This window comes from Hyperoodon ampullatus (genome assembly GCF_949752795.1).
Source record: "Hyperoodon ampullatus genome assembly, chromosome: 2".
Lineage (NCBI taxonomy): Eukaryota > Metazoa > Chordata > Mammalia > Artiodactyla > Ziphiidae > Hyperoodon > Hyperoodon ampullatus.
The window spans coordinates 92230436-92251557 of NC_136915.1; the positions used below are offsets into that span (position 1 = coordinate 92230436).

The window sequence follows — 21122 nt, forward strand, 5'->3', positions numbered from 1 at the left end:
GAAGTGGAACTAGTGGAAAAATATGACTCCCATCAAAATCAATTGTATTCACATCCAAATGTTCATGATTTATTCTAATTTTGACCTATCTAGTGGTTAAAAGAAATCCACAAAACACAATCCCAGATTTAACGGTGATTAGGAATAATAAATGAATTTGCTTTGAATAGCAACATGTGTTTACATTTTCTTGATAATATCTAATCTGTCATTGCTGTCTAGGTCTTCAGTTGGGAACATCTCCCCTCTACTTTCTAGGTAACTACAAGTTACCTGCCTCATTGTTCTGTTAAACCAGTAAAATAAAGTGCAAACTCCCATTACCCTTTCTAGACAACTATAACTTCTTAAGACAACTAGATCAATGTGTATGGTGTCTATCAAATAAGTAAAATGCTTTACTGTGTGGACTTTGACTGTCATATTGACTATATCTAAATAGGTAAAATGAAATGAAAAGCCACGGGAATTATCTGGATAAATAGGGCTTAGAAGCTGCCCAAAAAATTTAAGGCAATATTTGTACTCCAAAATTATCTAATTCTACATTATATATAAAGCCTTATAATAAAATCTCAACCTTTAATTTAAATGTCATTACTTTTTATAAATGACAAATATTTGAATAGTACCAAGGAGAAAAATAAATCAGTGAATGAGTATAGGGAGGGTTAAGGAAACATGGATTTTGATATAAAATAAGAAAGACAGGAAAAGCCTCAATAAGAAGATGATGCTTGAGTAAATTCTAGAAAGGCATAAGCTATTCCTCTATCCTGATATTTTTACAGAATGGCATTGTAAGCAAAGGGAATAGTAAGTACAAATAACCTGAGATAGGAGTTGACCCAAGACATTGGTGGAAATACAAGGAGACAAATATATCTCCTGCAAAGGAAATAAAAGGGGTATAAGAGATGAGGTCAGAGAAGTAAGGGTGAGGGCATGTTGAAGGTAGCTTGTATAGGTCCTGTGGGATCCTCAACAAGCTTGGATTTTGTTCCAAATGAGATGGAAAACCATTGGCAGTTAAGGGGAGAGGAAGAACATCAACCAACTAATTTTTCAGAAGACTGTGGTTGCTGTGTTGAGAACAGACTCTAGGGGCACTGGAGTGGAATCAGAGAGCAGAGAAACAACTGTAGTCTTCTAGATGTAAAATTTTGTTGATGTTGTTTTCTTGGACTGAGAGATGAAGAACTTTGTGAGATTATGGATATATTCTGGAGACAGAGCAGATGAGAGTGGAGTATGAGAGAAAACGAGTCAAAGATGACTCCAAGTTTTTTAGCTCAAACATCATGACTGAATGTGTTGCCATTAACTGAGACGGGGAAGACTGAGAGGAATGGATTTCAGGAGGAGAGTTCTGCAATTCAGTTATGGGCATGCTAATTTTCAGATGACTTAATAATGCCATTGGAAATAGCTGAATAGGCAGTTGAGTGAGTATATGAGTCTGAAGTTCAGGGGCAAGGTCTGGGATAAAAATAAAACTTTGGGAGTTGACAGCCTATCAATATTATTTTAAACTATAACTAACTCAATTAATGATATGTTTTTAAAACTCTATTTGATATAACTTTCCCTGAAAGAAATCATTATGACTTAAAAATGCTTATAATAAATATTTATTCTCTCAAATAATCAAAATAGAGACCTTGGTCCAACATATTAATCCTCAGAAACAAAAATCACTATTTACACTTTATGTTCTAAAACATGCTATAATTTGTTTAATAACCAAAAAAATCACATTTTAAAGTTTAAAAATGTTAGGCAACTTTGTCTCATAATAGACTTTATAAATGTGTACATGCTTGCTTAACATACTCCTTTATAAAATAAGGAGATTATTCATTCACATATTTTTAACTTTATAATGGCCATAACTCCATATCAAGTGTGACTTAACTGTACTAATTATCATGGAGAACCCCAGGTGACTTTACAGTGGGTTGGCTATTCCAGAAGCAGCTGCATGGCTCTCTACTTCCCTGGTTATTTGTCAGAAGATCCAATAGTTGCAATCAATTGGAACCACCTAGTAAGTACAGATATCAAAGTATGCACTGACAATGCCATCTTAGCAGCCTCCCTGTACTTTTAAATTAGTCACATGAATCCATTCTTTCCAGAAAGATATACCCATATGGTCTTGTGTTATGTGGTCCCTGCCCACATCCCCAACTCCAGCACTCTCCTAGTAACACACATACTCCATGAGAATGGAGGCTGGCAAACCATCTTTGTAGTCCTGGCATCTAACATAGTGACTGCACATAGAAGAGAGTCATTTAATTTTCTCAGTTATTAAACAACCTCAATCCTGAACTTTCTCATATCATAAAAAGAATATGTGAACTGAAAGTCAAAAGCAGAAAGAGTATCACAACTTTGAGAATGGTGAGGGAAGAACAAACACCATTTGAGAGTGTGAGATTTGAAAAGTATGGCATTTCTGATTTATAAGTGGTCACAGCTATTAAAATATGTTTATTATAAAACTAAAATTATATTTTTATTACAACAACTTGACTTTAATGTTGAGAAGAGTGATATTGATTAGCATTTAGTTTATCACATGCTATGGAGAGGAGGATTTTTTAAAAAGCATTATCAATATCATAATCAGTTGATCTACTTAAATCAGTTTTTTGCAGAGCCACTTCTGTCTGGCAATAAGGTATGTATCAACTGATTTCCACATAGCAGATAACCTTTCACTTGACTTCCAGTACCCTGTTACACAAGCTAGGCACATCCTTATCTTTGTATACATTTATTTCTTATTACAGAAGGTTCATGAACCCTTGGTTGTGCATCAAAATTATATGTAGAGACTTATAAAGCAGCTGTGCTTAGATTCTGCACAAAATCTACTCAATTAATATCTATAGGGATGTAACTGAAAATGATTGTGGTATCAAGCCAGGACTGAGTACTCGTGTCTCCTTGACTTTAGTGAAAATGTCTTGCTTATGAGTTCATTAATTCATTCAATGAATATTTACTGGCCATCTATTATGCTCTAGGTATGGTGCTAGACCTAGACACCAGAAATTTTTACATAGATGAAAAAGATGCAGTCCCTGCTTTCATTTTAGCATCAAAAATATTCTATGATAAGTATTCACGTTGGAGTTAGTACAGTGTGCTTTAGGATGTTATACAAGGTCAATTATCCTAGTCTTCATGGTTAAGGAGAGGTATTCCTAGAGGAGATAATATCTAAATTCTGTGTAAAAAAGCAATGCTAAGCAGATTGAGAGAGTGTTCAGGGTGAAGATCATAGCTTACTTGGAGGCAAAACAGAAGAGTGCTATTTTCAGGAAATCACAATAGTATCAGCAAAAATCTGTTCAATATACTTCTGTAGACACTGGCAATAACTGATCTACATAACCCTATATCCCATCTCAGATCATCAATTAGGTTATTGAAGAGCAATTCATTAGAGCTGCAATCAACACTTTTACTTCTTTCAACAAAACTTTTCCAAATGTTTACTATGTGTTAAGTTCCGATCTATGTGCTTAAGACACACTAAATAAAGCAGATAAAGACATCCATCCTAACGATTTTAGTGGAACTAAAACATACAATGGATAGGAATACAATATTAAAAACATATAATTTTCATCAAAAACAATTCTACACCTACAGACTATTGACCTTATTAAGCACTTGAAATTTTACATACTCCTTGCTTAAAGATGGTACTTCCTAATATCATAATTACGTGTGTAATATGCAAACTGCTCTCTAAAAGAACTAGTTTAGTAAAATAATCATAAAGCAATAAATATAGATAGGCTACTCTTCCTAATAGTCATTAAGCAAAATCAGACAATCCTTAATAGGATGCAAAACTGAAATAAAAGTTTCAAAAATGAATATATGAGAGGAAATTTCCCAATTATTACTTTTACAAATTGAAATCATGTAGACAAATGAAATGATGATTTATGTTGCTGTCAAAGGAAAAACACGACTTCATATGGTATTTTTCTCGATCAGATTCCTACGTTAAAGCAAACTACAGTTTTAGAGGTAATATGGTCAATCAAGAGCTTCAAATATTTAAAGATATTTTTGGAGAGAATGTGCAAAACTATTTTCCAGATGAAGAAAGTTAGAAAGAAGTCGCAACTCATTCACTTTCAGAGAATAAGTAAAAAAAAAAGGGGGGGTGGGGAGGAGAGATCTAATTACCGCTAACAACATGACATGAGGAGGTCACTTCACACCACTACAAGTTAACTAGATTTTAACCTTGTTCCAGTCTGCTGAGCAAAGTAAGAAGATAATTAGTAATCTAAAGAGTGACTATATCATATCCTGTGCATTCTGGCATGTTGGTAGACACCAGGGGAAGAAATAAAACTAAATCACAGTCATTACCCTCCAGCAACTCCTAGAGAAAGGCTAACATATAAATGAGAAATTTTAAAAATAATTATAGCGTGTGTGTGCATGTTTGTTTGCTTGTTTGTTTGTTTGCAAACCATGTATCTTTCAGTTACATTCTCCCAGTTGATTACATTCCCAACAGCTTTTAGATAATCAGATCTGACACTTTTATACTGAAGGTAGTAAGCATACTATCATACCAATCCCCCAAAGTGGAAAAGACCTGTTGTTCCTTGTAATGGATCCTGATTAGAACAGGCAGCAATTTGTAAGTGTCCTTGTAACTTAATGAAACCAGGCCAACCCCAATCTGAACCTTGAATGCCAAGAGATACAGTTGTCAACTTCTACTTCAGTCAGTCAAAGGAAATAAAGTAACATTTACTAGCTTCCATCCACTCCCCTTTGGGTTCACCACCATCATTAGGGCTTAAGTTTGTCCCTAAAATGGGAAGGGTGACAGGTCCTCCAACACTGAACTTTAGTGCAGGCTGAAGAGCTACCTGAATTATAACATCATCTTTAATGAGAGTCTCTTTATATTTTTCCTTGGTGGCATTCAAATTATTCACACAATTTACATGATATTCACTGTGGTGCAGCTGCATGATTTGTGCATTAATGTTAGGACCCAGGGCACCATAATCATAAACAAAGTCACAAAGGCTGTGTAAAAGCATTAAGAATACACAGTAAACATGGGCAAGTGATCAAAAGCAAGGTCTCCGGAGCATGACTGCCTTGGTTCAAATCCCAGGTTTATCACATAGTAGTTGTATGGTCTTAAGCAAGATAATTAACTTCTCTGGTTTTCAATTTCCTTATGGGTAAAATGGAGCTTTTAGTATTAGCTTACTTCCAGGACAATTGTCAGAATGAAATGATATTTTATACAAAAAGCGCTTACAATAGGACCTGGTACATAATGGGCATGCATTCAGTGTGAGAGCTTGTTATTATATCTGCCTGGAGTATGAAGCTTGAGCTAAATGTATGAGAAGGCATCTGCGAGATGGATGAGAAGGAAACATACATTCCAGGTAAAAAGAATAGTGTGTTCAAAGATAGGGGAGAATATGGGCAAGAGGTTCAACATGCCTGAAGTGCAGGGTGAATGGGAGTGGGGTGGCAGCAGGTGGGAAAAGGCTGATCCTGAGCCTGGACGTACACAAGGGCCACATCCTGAAGGGCACTCTACACCACGCTAGGCCATTTGGGCAACACGTTTGTCTTCAAAACCAGTGAAGTATTTTGACGATTCATCAGCATTCAAAGAGTGACAGCAAGTAGTAGGTTGTCCTCCACAGTTAGTGTAAAAAGAGAATTAAGGGCAAACACCACTCTAATATTTATGGCTCTTTCTCTGCAGAGCTATCCAAGAGCACAAAGTAGGAAAGTGAGCTAGAGCTTCTTATTAGTTTTGTCAAGAATTGCAGTTACGGCTCTTTCTGGCAGGCATCCTTTCGGGAAGTTGTTTGTGAAAATCTGAGTGAGGAAGGAAAACCAACCACCTCATACCATCTAAGGTTCGCTCGTTTAAGCCCGGATGTGAGTTTACCAGTCAGACAGAGGAAGGAAGCTTCCACTGACACCCTATGCGCTCAAGTTCTATGAATAGGGACCTTCATTTGCCTGTACAGTACAGGGCCATTCAAGAGCAATTAAATTTGGTTAAAATAAGAAAGAAATGCTTTTTAAGGAAAAAAAAGAAGGTTTGAGGGAATTGCAAAAGTTGATTGTGCTAAAGCACTTTTACACAGGTTTGTTTTAGTTCTCAATTGTCAAGTCGTATTTAAGCTGGTCTCTTACTCTGAAATATGATAACCTTTCTTTTCTCTGAGTTCTTTCTCCTAAATTAATAGCACTGTCTCTAATTCCATGCGCAGCAAGCAAAGAGTTTATTTTACCAGATAACAGTAGGTCTGGTGATCAGCCAATGTCTAAAGAACCACTAGCCAAGTCAGTAGTAAGCCAGAGACTGCAACTGATAGATACTACTCACTAAATCACTTTAAAATTGACTTTCATCTTCTCTACCAGATAGTATTATTCATGTTGAGTTCTGACACTACTGAAAGTGGAAAAAAAGAAAAAAACCCAAGATCATCTATAAAAATAAAATCATATTAGGGTTTTGAAAGGAGAAATAAATATATTAGATGCATTAGAATATAGAAGGCAGTTAAATGAAAAACAAAACCCCTTAGTTTCTGAATTAAATTGCAAAAGAAATGAGTAGAAAAAGTCCAAATTTAGGAAATTTGTTATAGTATACTTTTAGTATACCTGAAAACTGCATTTAAAATGGACTCTTCAGTGAGACAACTTAGGGAGCGGTGCAACTTTTTATAGCACCTGTGCATACCTCTCTTTCTTCTTTGCTAAGGAATAAAACTTCAACAGACAAAAAAAAAGTTTGGTTTCCTTTCACCACACCCAGCTCAGGCCACATTTCCCCCACTATTAAATGAAGGAAATGGAGGAGTAAAAGCAGAAATGCAAATCAGCTCTCAGCTCCCACTCTGCAATTGCCCTGAATTCCTAATGATCACAGACCAACTGCACTTAATTAGTTCTCCAAAGGTAGATGGGAAAGAAAAGGGTATTTAGGATACAATATGATTCTGGCTTTCAAATACTTAAATATCATCACTAAAAATTATATAAAATGAAAGGACTGGCTCAATATTTATAAAACCCTATACTTATATAAATTGGTAGAGTTAGCCATGAGTATAAATATTAACTTCCATAGTTTCTTCTTCAGGACCCTAAGGACATATACTGCATTTCCCAAAAGAGAGGAAAAAACATCATTTGGTTGAAATACTAGCTCTACCATAGTGGTTGCCAGCACAACATATCATGGTAGCCCATTAAGAGGGAGTACTTCCCTACAAATTAACTGTCCATTTATTACTGAAGTAAAAGTTATTTATGTGATTTCAGACACTTGGACAATCCAAAAGAAAAACTTGAATTAGAATTTGCACTACTAAGTGCTCTCTTATTTTTTTCAAAGTTGACCACTTGTTTGGAAAAAATTATCTATTAAACAAATAACCCACATCAAGTAAAAATCAATTTATTGTCTTACTTATTAATAAAAGCCAGACAATTATATGCAATATATATCACCTAATCAATCTAAAATTAACATGAAAATCATAGAAATTTGATGCTATTTGCCTTATTTGAAATAAATATATAATTTTCTTAGCTTCTTGAAAATTCGAAGCTGTACTGGGTCCTCCATTAGTAACTTTAGAGAGGATAAAAAGCTATGTTCTTAATCCAGCAAGATATGTATACAAAAAATATTTTACAAACTTGTGCTTTCTACTTTGATACAGATAATCTTATAGAATCACGTAATTAGGTATATTAACAATACAAATTACCTATCTCTAAACTTGGAACTTTGAAAAATTTTTAAATGCTTTCTATAATTTCCTGTTTTTCTTTAAATCAGTCATTTTCACTTAATCTATCTTCTCACTAATTTAAACTCCAGCATGTACATTTAAGTTATATTTGGTCATTCCATATTCTATAAATACATATGCATTAAGTAATAATTGTTTATTCCATTGTCTCAGACTACTGTTATTTAAAGATATTTTTATCACTATTGCAAATCTTCACCTTACTCATTAGAAAAGGCTTGACTATTATAAGAATATTTTTTTTGAGAAAGAGGACTCAGCTAATAAATTTTCTGTGCCTTAGTTTCCTCGTTAGTAAAGTGAGAAGGTAGTATAGAGATGCAATTTTTATAAGAATTTCTATCTCAAGCATTCTCTTTAAAAAATCTAAACACCTTTTCTTCCTTTGGAAAGATTCAGCTTTTTATTACACACTCTCACCCAAGCTTGATTCAAGTCCATTCATTATCATTACATAGGTAGTGCTTCTATAAATTAACCAGAGTGAAGAGAAATTTGTCTCAGAAAAGAAGCAAAATTTTAGAAAAGAAAGGTGACTACTTAGGTTTTTTATAAGAAATCCTATCCACAAATCTGAAAAGAGGCTCATATTTGCCTTGCTATATTTTAATGATAACTTGAATAATGTGCTCCTTCAATTTTAGTCACAAATTGAGGCAAACACAGAAGCTAAAAATTAATTAAATAAATCATAAGCAATCATACTATCTAGGTATATACATTTATTGTTTTGCAACTTCATAACTTTATTTAAAACTGAGAGTACCTCTTAGAGAGTGATTTTTATAAAGTAGATTCTAGTTAAGTATTAGTTATAAAGTGAATTGTCACATTAAGATATTGATAAAATTAATTTCAAAACTAATAGACAATTTTGTGAAAGTGTCTATAATTAACTGAATATATATGTGTCACCTAAACTAAGGTTATCTGTATAAAAGATTCAGGAAGATGCTTCTCATAAGATACCTATTTTTCTTTATTGTTTATTACAGACTTTGTCCATTTTGATTTAAAAAACAAATGGAAAGACAATATTAATAATCATAGAAGACATTGCATTTGTCATCAGAAGCATATCTGATCTTTTAACTGATTTCTGATTAAGTAACCACAGGGACAAACTTGATCTCTTTGCAAAGTTGGATTAGCACATACTCTGGAAGCCAGCACCATTTCACCTGCTGATCCCAGGCACTCAAAACACTCCAGCAGGGCTCACTACCAATTGCTGACAAGCTTTGAAAGTTCTTCATAAAATTAATCAACTTTTTGCAAGGCACAGTACTGGCTCAACCACCAAAGGTTGAATACCATCTTAATTAGTGAAAAATGATTCAATTAGATATTTTTTTTCCTTCATACTCAATTTAGCTTAACTCCTTTGAAAACCGCTTAAAACCATCTATCTTAAAACTGTCTATCTTTACACAATTACAGGCTATAGTCTCTATAAATTCCAGTAAATCTCAGGTTCTACCTATAATAAGTAATGAATTAATTGAAAATGAAATTCATAAATTCATGAGATAAAACATTTATATTAACCATAAGCAAATATATGAATCATGAAATTGAAGTTAATGAAATGAAATATATTATAAAAAATAATGCTTACTCTTTTATGCTAAATCATAATAAATACTAAAATTTTAAATAAGTAAGTTAAAGATTACCAAGTTACAGAGTTTGGATTTGCAAGGTAAAATAATATAACTCTGTGTTTGTTCATAAATTTTCTTTTAATTCATTCACTCCAAGAACTTTTCTCTGTAAGATTAGATGTTTCAGCATCCTAACTACACACTTTTAGAGTCCAGTTTTTTATGACTCAGAACTTTTTAAGGCTTTAGTGTTTTTAATCCAAGAAATACAAAATTTAGATGAAAATAGGCTGTTTTAAATTATCTTTTGGTTTATCAACCAAATCACACCAGTGTGCCTCAGTGAAATCAATAAATTATAGTATAATACTAGTACATAATACCTTATTTAGGAACTTATTCATTGTTACATCAATTGCAAATCTGAAGGCTAGTATGAGAGCTAGACATTGAGTTTATTTTCCCCTTGTGAGGTGATTCAGGCTAGTGTTTCCTTTTTAAGCATTAATATGTAATATACTATTTCCTTTTTGAAGTTCATTAAGGGCCAAAGAATGACTACAAGAGTAGGTTTAAAATGTGTAGCTTCCCACTAAGCAATAAGCACCTAGTAACTTGGTGAAACAAATACCAAATCTTACAATATGAAGATCCAAATAACCATATAACTTTCGAGACATTTCATCAAAAATGACAAACAGAAACAACATATTATCCTTAAAGTTTGCTATTTCTCACATTAGATGGCTTTATAATAATAGAGAAGGTTCTTTTTCCACCATTTATTTGATGTGGTACTGAGATGTTTGTTTAAAAGTGTTTTAGGTATGCAGCTACATTTAAATGAAAAAAAAAATTATGCATCACAAGTGTAGAAATTTGATCTTTCTGATCTCCTTAGAGCTTTAAGGAAGTCCCAGTGTGGAAATGAAACATCTTCCGTGAAATAACCCCTGAATGCCTATGATAACGTCTCTTGAGTTTATAGTGCATTTGTCTTCATTGAAGAAAGTCTTAGTTTCCACATTAAAAAAAAAATAGCTGCCATTATGATACTTTTTCCTACGTTTGAACAAAAGAAATGGCTGAAAAAGCTCAAAAAGAAACAGCATATCTGTTCTTCCTTAATCGAGTGTCCTTTTTCAGCATCACTGTATATACTTAGAAGGATTTTAAGAGGCCTCATTTACTAACACAGTTGCTTGAATTCCAAATAATAAAACCAGCAGAGGGCAGACCTGCTGACAGAACAGACCAATCCAGCTGGTGACCAGGTACCAAAGGTAAAATACAAAATTTTTGATGGATTCCACTTTCAAGACTCTACTATTTATCTTTTAAAATGTAGAAATGAATGAATCCACGTAATTAGCATAACTTACTTCAAAATTCAAATATAGTCCTAACGAGGCTCTGACTGTATTCTCCAGGAAAAGTCACAGAGGAATAATCCACCACTGCCCTCTACTCAGGAAGGTGAACATCACAAAGTGTGGAGAAGAAATACAGACCTGGTTTCGCAGAGTTCGGCCTCCGGGAGCGCTAACTCCCATTAGGGAGAACTCAGATCTTGGCACCCACAGGGTCAGACTCAGGTTTCCGCTAAAGCCTGCGCATTTGGGGTTGACAGTTTCTTTCTCCCTCAGCCAATCATCGCCACCCTCCTTCTTACCCCCCCACTTCTCTGCGCACTCCTGACAAAGCTTGCTTTTTTACTCTAAGCTGTCTGGGCTCCCTTAACTCCAAAGGAGTCCTCCCGCCAGCCGTGTCTACGGCACCTAACGGACCGCTCCAGCCAGATGCCTTTGCGGGAAAGGGTGGGGGAAGGGGAGGGAGGAGGCGGAGGGGAGGAGTGAAGTCGCTCTCCCTCCTTGGGTACTGACAGGGCTGCTGTCTCCCGAGCAGGTCTGGTCATTGAATATTTGGTGGTGCCACGTAGGAACTTTTCCTTACCTCTCTCCTCCCATCCCACCCCACGCCCCCTCCCCTTCCCTCCAATCCCTATTCCTCCACCCCCACCCCATTTGCTTGGCGAGTTTCATCATTCTCCAAGAGAGCTGCACGTCCAACCTGCAAGAAGAAGTTGGGGGTGGGAGGGGTCACAGGAGGAGGAGGGGGCTGAAATATCGGGAAAAAACTTCTTCCTATCTTTATCCATTTCTTATAATCTCCCATTTTTTCCTCTTAACATCTCCTCAAAATGCCACACACACACACACACACACACACACACACACACACACACACACACACACACACACACACAGTGTTCTCAGTCTTCAAGATTCAGGCCCCCTGCTTCCTCTCATATCCCTAAAAGTAAAACAGCTTGAGAACTTCATCAAGGTTCATTTTATACACTTTCTCTATATTTTCTCCTCAGCTCACCTTTAAAAAAGCATTTCCATTAGTTAGAATCTGAAGAAACCAGAAGATGTGCTCAAAGGGCAGTCTAAGGACTGTTCCTCAAACAAAAGCTTTGTACAACTGCCCTTGTGTTCAAGGTAATACTTTTCCTCTTTTCAAAGCCCCTGGAAAGTGGTGAAGGGCATTTCAGCAGGCTCTGTGCCTGACAGATCTTTTTTTTTCCTGCTACCTCTTCTCCCATTACTGTCCCGCCTACATCCATCTCTCTCTCCAGTCTTCACTTCCAACCTGATGGCAGCTACAATCTGAATTTAAGAGAATTGCTTCTTTGGGGCGGGGGGAGGGAGGTTGGAAGAAGGAAGGGGGGAGGGGCACAGAATGAGAAAGACAGACAGCAATCTCCCACCTCCCCAAAACCATTTTTTTCTTACCTCCTCTGACCTCTCTAGCCTGGAAGAGGAAAGTCAGTGCGAGAGTTGTTATGGTGAAATCCCAGAGCCACCGTTTCGTTTTCCACCTAGAGGACCACCGCTCCATCTCCGAGCCCCGCACTCACAACTGTGAACTTAACCCACGAAAACGCGACTGCAGACCAACTCCCTTCCAAGGTATCGTCGGGGATGTTTGCTACACAGCCATTGGAGAGGGAGAGGGGGAAAAAGTCAAAGGGCTTTTTCTTTAAATTTGATGGTTTGCTTCCTTCCTGTCTCTCGCCCCCTCCTCTCCCTCTCGGTCGGCCCCGCTGGTCGGGACCCTCCGATCCGTCCTCTGCGGGGCCCTGCCTTCAGACTGAAGGCAGATGAGGGGCTTCAACCAAAAATCTGTGAGGACTGCGTGCCCCTAAAGGCTTCATGCCGTCTGTGGGCCGGACGAGAGGCTCTGGGCAGCCCCCTCCTCCGCCCACTCCCCTCCGGCGCCCCCCTTACCCCGGGCGAAACTGACAAGCCCGCTGAAGGTCAGACCCAATCACACGCCTCGCGGGCAGCCCCGAGCCCGCCCCCCTCTCTTTTGCCCAAGAATCAGGTCTCCCTGCAAGCCCAGCCCACCAACCACCCCCCTCCCCATCTCCCCACTCCTCCCCTCCCTCTTCTCCTACCCAAATCCCCGAGAAGAAATGGGAGGGAGTTACGGGGGACGCGTGCTTGGCTCCAGCACTTTGGGAATGAAAGGAATTGCAGGAGAGCCCCGGAGTCCACAGAGTTTTCAAGGAGCTTCTGTATTCAATAAAAACAGCTACTTGTCTTCTTGCACCCGTCTGTTAGCCTCTCGCTCGTCGGCGGGGGAGGGGAGGAGCCCAGCGTCTGATCCGCCACACCGCTGGAGTTCTGGGCTGCCAGCCGTAACCTTATCCTTGTGCAAAAGTCTGCTTCTTATAGCAGACGTGGAACCAGCGGACTCATTGCTTTGCCTGCTCCGAAAAGAATTTTTAATATTTTTTTTAAACCGAGAATTAAAAGAAAGGGATGAAGGTGAGATGGAGGGACCCAAGAGGTCAAAACCCATGATTTTATAGGGAAGCTCTCCGTCGAGGTCTGAAACTGACAGGTTTCTCTCTTGAATGTTTAGATTCTACGCTAGCTTCATTCAGAGGCTTGTCTCTTAAAGAGCTGAACTGTACTCTGAGGCGGGAGGAGAAAGAAATGTATGGGAGCTGACATTAAGGGGGTGAGTAATTGAATTTTCCAGCTGATTCCATCCTGAACCCGGATGAGGGGACAGAGGGGGAGGAGAAAAGACAGGGAAAGCAACTCACAGAGATCTCCAAGCGTCTAGGCCCACAGCTCCTCATAAAGGGCCTCAGGAGCTGAAAATATGGTCACTCCACAGTGAAAATAATAAGAAAGGGGCAGGTTTCTAAATTCCTTCTACTTACCCCTCTTCAAAGTAATCCACTTAAACCCGGAGTATCGATTCTGTGGTCATTTTCTCCACGTTTAAATGATTCCCTCTTATTGGCTCCTTTTTGTTCTTAATATTTCTTAAGATGTCTCTCAAAAATTTTCTGGAACAGAGCCAAACAAGGTGCCAGCATATATTAGGCATTCAATAGAGATGTGCTGAGTGAATGAATACATTCTCCTGTTGGTAAAGAATGGAAGCTTTGGCCAGGACCTCTGCGGAGTATTTAAGATATTTCAAGGCTTAAGGATTCTCAACTAAGTTTATGAGGCGCATATGTCCACTAATTTTTAGAAATCTAATTTTCTATTAGTTACCAAAATATACCCCATGACCCGTGAGATTAATCAGATATTCTAGCTATGTGGTATAAGAGTTGGAAGGAAGGTGTTCAGAGACTATACTGAGGCCCAAGATGGAATTGTATAAGAACATGTATAAGAGGCATGTAAAATGAGGAAAGCAACTAAAAAATACTTTCAACAAGACTGTCACTCTCTGTGACAAAGAACCATTCCCACATCAAGAAATTTACCTCTTAGATAATAGGTAAAAAAATACTTTGTATTAATAATGTTGCTTGCGGAATGTTTGAGATGCCTTATATCAGCTGCAGGGAAATATCCCCAACTAGTTTTTCTGATTATAACCTCAAATTGTTAATATAATTTAATAAAATAATTAAATATCATACTGTGTTTGAATGTAAAATGCATAATTAAAAATTAAGAACCTTAAGGTAAAAATATACCTAAATTTATCACCTTCATTATCCTTCATCTTCTCAAAGTGAAAAATTTGTGTGAATTTTCAGTTAACACAATTTTTTGAAATCTGAATTTTTTTGTCCAATTCTTGGTATATTTTTAAACTTATTTTCTAGGTCTTCTCTTAAATGTAAAACAGTGAAATGAATACAAAGTTTAGAAACACATTACTTATGAAGCTACCAGAATCCTAAATCAACTCAAGAGCTAGATTGAGTTACAGTGCTTGCAGCAACATGTAGAAATGGTGTTCCAAACTGTTTCTCATTAACTCTCTGGATTTATAGAGAATTCCATGGCCTGATACTGTTCTAGGAGGTGAGAAATGTTGCAGTCTGTCTAGCAAGCCCCACCTTCTGGTCACATCTCAGGCCTTCTCAGTGCGGTGAATGAGTCCTTTCAGGCAAAGTGGCTTGGGTGAATAGAGTTATTACTACCTTATGCTCTCTGTATTCTGTGGTCTGAATTCTCCTGGCCACTGCCCAGAGGGGCATAACCTGGGTCTGAATTAATGCTCTGGAAGGAAATATAGTGGATTCATAGTAAGGAATAGTTAATTATGCCTAACCCCTCTAGCCTATAGCTAGTTGCCAGGTTAAGAACCTCCTAGGATCTTGCCCATGGATTTGCAAGAGGTGGAGTCATCAGGAGGAAGTATAATGCTAAATAGTAAAGTGCGTAAAGGGAAGCTAGAAGAGACCCACCTCACTACATTCAGCTTCACAGGGGATGACTTCCAGGGACGTTGTTTCCTAGGCCATCTTTCAGCCAGTCCTTGCTAACTGTTATATAGAGCTTCAGAAATGTAATAGAATGTGACAATTTTCTTGACATATGTCTTTTATTTGGAGCACAATTAGCTGTAGGACATTTCCTATATTGTTATATTTATTCGGCTTTGTAGAATTTGCTTTCATCACAAGTCTTTCAAAAACAAGATGAAAACAGTTTAGAGAAAAAATAGTCACATCCTTTGTAGCAGTATTTTAGATTGACCACTTATCCATATTGGTTTGTCTGGGAAACTTAGAGAGTAATTTGATAATTGATTAGAGGTCATATTAGGGGAACTTAAATGTTCTAGACAATCTTCAGAGTTCACAGAGCTTTATTAAACATTGTGTAATGCTCATAACACTCCCTTAATATTGTCAAAAATCCCTAGGAACGAGGGGATGCAGATTCAAAAGAAATGTTTTAAATATTGAGACCTCCATAACAAAACTGGAACTAAAGAAACCTTGTCCATAGCTGGATGTCCCTAATGCAAACAGTAATAGAGTATTTGAGGTAGAGGGAACTCTACACTAAGACTTAAACTACTAGAGGTAGAATTAGGTGAAAGGAGTAGAGTTTTGAAAAGATGCATCATCTTTGAAATGATTTGGTATTCACAACAGAGAGAGAGAGGGAGAAAGAGAGAGAGAGGATATATATATGAACATTTTCTCCAAACACTGTGCAATAACTAAAACCATCAAATTTGACTTATTGAATGAGAAATTATTATGGGAGTGGGAAACTTTTGCACATATCAGAAATACTTAAAATGTTTAAAAGAAAATTGCTGTTGAATGTAATCCCTCTCTTACTGTGCCTAATAGTTTGTCTTTCTTGCCCTTTTCTGAACTTTAGGTCAATTATTTTAAGAAAGAAATGACTAAGCAGTTTGACATTTATTTTACAGCTTTTTTTTTTTCTAATACATGAATAGCTAAAAAATATTTTCTGTTTTAAAGTGGAGTTGGTCCCTCTTACCCCACAGATGGACCATTGTATTATAGAAAGTTGGGGGGGGGGGAAGGGATAGAGAAGTTTATTTTCATAGTCAGCCTAGCTCACAATTACCCCACAGTGATGATTGGGTATTTTTCTGCACCTTTACTGTGAAATAACATACAGAACTTGAGAGGAATCTAAATTTAGCTCAATTTTAACGATAAAACAATCCTCAGATGAAAAGTTTGGTCTGTTAGGGTGTTGAAGGAGTCAATTCAGAGATGACAGACCCATGCTGTTTAAGAGAACTTAACGTAAAATAAAATCTAAATGAACCCCAAACAAGCAAGACCTATTGCCTTATACATTCATGTACATCTCTCTTAAAAATATCCTTTAGTTAGCTATACTTACAGGAAGCTATCATAGTTCTTTTTCATTATTATCCAAACATAGAAGAGAGGAACAGAGAAAAGAATGACTCAGGGCAAAACCTTAAATATTTGTTGGACCTTTGTCAAGATATTTTTACTCTCTGTTGTTTTTTTTCTTCTTAATTGAATGGATTTGGCATTTACGAAGCTCCTGTGTGTCAGCAAATATTAAACAAGACTTTCTACAAAGTGTTATAGGAAAACATCAACATCTCTAACAATAGAAGTAGAAGATGGGATTTTTTTTTTAACATCTTTATTGGAATATAATTGCTTTACAATGGTGTGTCAGTTTCTGCTTTATAACAAAGTGAATCAGTTACACATATATGTATATCCCCATAGATCTTCCCTCTTGTGTCTCCCTCCCTCCCACGCTCCCTATCTCACCGCTCTAGGTGGTCACAAAACACCGAGCTGGTCTCCCTGTGCTATGCGGCTGCTTCCCACAAGCTATCTATTTTACATTTGGTCCTGTATATATGTCCATGCCACTCTCTCACTTTGTCCCAGCTTACCCTTCCCCCTCCCCGTATCCTCAAGTCCATTCTCTAGTAGGTCTGCATCTTTATTCCCATCTTAGACCTAGGTTCTTCATGAACTTTTTTTTCTTAAATTCCATATATATGTGTTAGCATACAATATTTGTTTTTCTCTTTCTGAATTACTTCACTCTGTATGACAGTCTCTAGGTCCATCCACCTCACTACAAATAACTCAATTTCGTTTCTTTTATGGCTGAGTAATATTCCATTGTATATATGTGCCACATCTTCTTTATAAATTCATCTGTCGATGGACACTTAGGTTGTTTACATGTCCTGGTTATTGTAAACAGAGCTGCAATGAACATTGTGGTACATGACTCTTTTTGAATTATGGTTTTGTCAGCATATATGCCCAGTAGTGGCATTGCTGGGTCATATGATAATTCTATTTTTAGTTTTTTAAGGAACCTCCATACTGTTCGCCATAGTGGCGGTATCAATTTACATACCCACCAACAGTGCAAGAGGTTTCATTTTTCACCACACCCGCTCCAGCATTTATTGTTTGTAGAGATTTTGATGACGATTCTGACTGGTGTGAGGTGATACCTCATTGTAGTTTTGATTTGCATTTCTCTAATGATTAGTGATGTTGAGGATCCTTTCATGTGTTTGTTGGCAATCTGTATATCTTCTTTGGAGAAATGTCTATTTAGGTCTTCTGCCCATTTTTGGATTAGGTTGTTTGTTTTTATGATATTTAGCTGCATGAGCTGCTTGTAAATTTTGGAGATTAATCCTTTACCAGTTTCTTTTTTTGCAAATATTTTCTCCCATTCTGATGGTTGTCTTTTCGCCTTGTTTACGGTTTCCTTTGCTGTGCAAAAGCTTTTAAGTTTCATTAGGTCCCATTTGTTTATTTTTGTTTTTATTTCCATTTCTCTAGGAAGTGGGTCAAAAAGGATCTTGCTGTGATTTATGTCATGTAGTGTTCTCCCTATGTTTTCCTCTAAGAGTGTAATAGTGTCTGGCCTTATATTTAAGTCTTTAATCCATTTTGAGTTTATTTCTGTGTATGGTGTTAGGGAGTGTTCTAAATGCATTCTTTTCCATGTAGCTGTCCAGTTTTCCCAGCACCACCTATTGAAGGGGCTGTCTTTTCTCCACTGTATATTCTTGCTTCCTTTATCAAAGATAAGGTGATCATATGTGCATGGGTTTATCTCTGGGCTTTCTATCCTGTTCCATTGATCTATATTCTGTTTTTGTGCCACTACTCTACTCTTTGATCACTGTAGCTTTGTAGTATAGTCTGAAATCAGGGAGACTGATTTCTCCAGCTCCGTTTTTCTTTCTCAAGACTGCTTTGGATATTCGGGGTCTTTTGTATTTCCATACAAATTGTGAAATTTTTTGTTCTACTTCTGTAAAAAATGCCCGTGGTAGTTTGATAGGGATTGCATTGAATCTGTAGATTGCTTTGGGTAGTAGAGTCATTTTCACAGTGTTGATTCTTCCAATCCAAGAACATGGTATATCTCTCCATCTATTTGTATAATCTTTAATTTCTTTCATCAGTGTCTTATAATTTTCTACATACAGGTCTTTTGTCTACTTAGGTAGGTTTATTTCTAGATATTTTATTCTTTTTGTTGCAATGGTAAATGGGAGTGTTTTAATTTCACTTTAAGATTTTTCATCATCAGTGTATAGAAATGCAAGAGATTTCTGTGCTTTAATTTTGTATCCTGCTACTTTACCAAATTCATTGATTAGCTCTAGTAGTTTTCTGGTAGCACCTTTAGGATTCTCTATGTATAGTATTATGTCATCTCCAAACAGTGACAGCTTTAATTCTTCTTTTCCAATTTGGATTCTTCTTATTTCTTTTTCTTCTCTGATTGCTGTGGCTAAAACTTCCAAAACTATGTTTAATAATATTGGTGAGAGTAGGCAACCTTGCCTTGTTCCTGATCTTAGTGAAAATGGTTTCAGTTTTTCACCATTGAGGACGATGTTGGCTGTGGGTTTGTCATATATGGCCTTTATTATGTTGAGGTAAGTTCCCTCTATGCCTACTATCTGGAGGGTTTTTATCATAAATGGATGTTGCATTTTGTCGGAAGCTTTCTCTGCATCTACTGAGATGATCATATGGTTTTTCTCCTTCAATTTGTTAATATGGTGTATCACATTGATTGATTTCCGTATATTGAAGAATCCTTGAATTTCTGGGATAAAACCCACTTGATCTGGGTGTATAATCCTTTTAATGTGCTGTTGGATTCTGCTTGCCAGTATTTTGTTGAGGAATTTTGCATCTATGTTCATCAATGATATTGGCCTGTAGTTTTCTTTCTGTGGGACATCTTTGTCTGGTTTTGGTACAATGGTAATGGTGGCCTCATTGAATGAGTTTGTGACTGTTCCTCCTTCTGCTATATTTTGGAAGAGTGTAAGAAGGATAGGTTTTAGGTCTTCTCTAAATGTTTGATAGAATTTGCCTGTGAAGCCATCTGGTCCTGGGCTTTTGCTTGTTGGAAGATTTTTAATCACACTGTCAATTTCAGTGCTTGTGATTGGTCTGTTCATATTCTCTATTTCTTCCTCGCTCAGTCTCAGAAGGTTGTGCATTTCTAAGAATTTGTTCATTTCTTCCAGGTTGTCCATTTCATTGGCATATAGCTGCTTATAGTAATCTCTCATGATCCTTTATATTTCTACAGTGTCAGTTGTTACTTCTCCTTTTTCATTTCTAATTTTATTGATTTGAGTCTTCTCCCTTTTTTTCCTGATGTGTTTGGATAATGGTTTAACAATTTTGTTTATCTTTTCAATGAATCCGCTTTTAGTTTTATTGATCTTTGCTATAGTTTCCTTCATTTATTTTTCATTTATTTCTAATCTGATCTTTACGATTTCTTTCCTTCTGCTAAATTTGGGTTTTTTTTTCTTCTTTCTCTAATTGCTTTAGGTGCAAGGTTAGGTTGTTTATTCGAAATATTTCCTGTTTCTTAAGGTAGGATTTTATTGCTATAAACTTCCCTCTTAGAACTGCTTTTGCTGCATCCCATAGGTTTTGTGTCATCGTGTTTTCATTGTCATTTGTTTCTAGGTATTTTTTGATATCCTCTTTGATTTCTTCAGTGATCTCTTGGTTATTAAGTAGTGTGTTGTTTAGCCTCCATGTGTTTGTATTTTTTACAGATCTTTTCCTGTAATTGATGTCTAGTCTCATAGCATTGTGGTCGGAAAAGATACGTGATACGATTTCAATTTTCTTAAATTTACAAAGGCTTGATTTGTGACCCAAGATATGATCTATCCTGGAGAATGTTCCATGAGCACTTGAGAAGAAAGTGTATTCTGTTGTTTCTGGATGGAATGTCCTGTAAATATCAATTAAGTCCATCTTGTTTAATGTGTCATTTAAAGCTTGTGTTTCCTTATTTATTTTCATTTTGGATGATCTGTCCATTGGTGAAAGTGGGGTGTTAAAATGCCCTACTATGTTTGTGTTACTGTTGATTTCCCCGTTTATGGCTATTAGTATTTGCATTATGTATTGAGGTGCTCTTATGTTGGGTGAAAAAATATTTACAATTGTTATATCTTCTTCTGGGATTGATCTCTTGATCATTATGTAGTACACTTGTCTCTTGTAATAGTCTTTGTTTTAAAGTCTATTTTTTCTGATGTGAGAACTGTTACTCCAGCTTTCTTTTGATTCCCATTTGCATGGAATATCTTTTTCCATCCCCTCACTTTCAGTCTGTATGTGTCCCTAGGTTGAAGTAAGTCTCTTGTAGACATTCAGCCAGTCTATGTCTTTTGGTTGGAGCATTTAATCCATTTACATTTAAGGTAATTATCGATATGTATGTTCCTATTACCATTTTCTTAATTGTTTTGGGTTTGTTCATTTAGGTCTTTTCCTTCTCTTGTGTTTCCTGCCTAGAGAAGTTCCTTTAGCATTTGTTGTAAA

General features: G+C 36.6%; 1 protein-coding gene and 1 pseudogene across 5 annotated transcripts in view; both read right to left on the reverse strand.

Annotated features, from left to right (window-relative positions):
• COL11A1 (collagen type XI alpha 1 chain) overlaps positions 1-12367 on the reverse strand; it is a gene marked incomplete at both ends in the record, with an annotated part of 206353 nt that extends 193986 nt beyond the window's left edge. For all 4 annotated transcript variants that reach the window (XM_079696519.1, XM_079696517.1, XM_079696520.1 and 1 more), the window contains one exon: positions 12262-12367. In XM_079696519.1, coding sequence (XP_079552645.1) covers positions 12262-12367 — 106 coding nt within the window. The remainder of the gene's footprint in view (positions 1-12261) is intronic.
• On the reverse strand, positions 4401-5078 carry LOC307048517 (superoxide dismutase [Mn], mitochondrial-like; annotated as a pseudogene). Its single transcript has one exon. The product of its transcript is annotated as a superoxide dismutase [Mn], mitochondrial-like (transcript).
• Positions 12368-21122: the final 8755 nt, after the last annotated feature.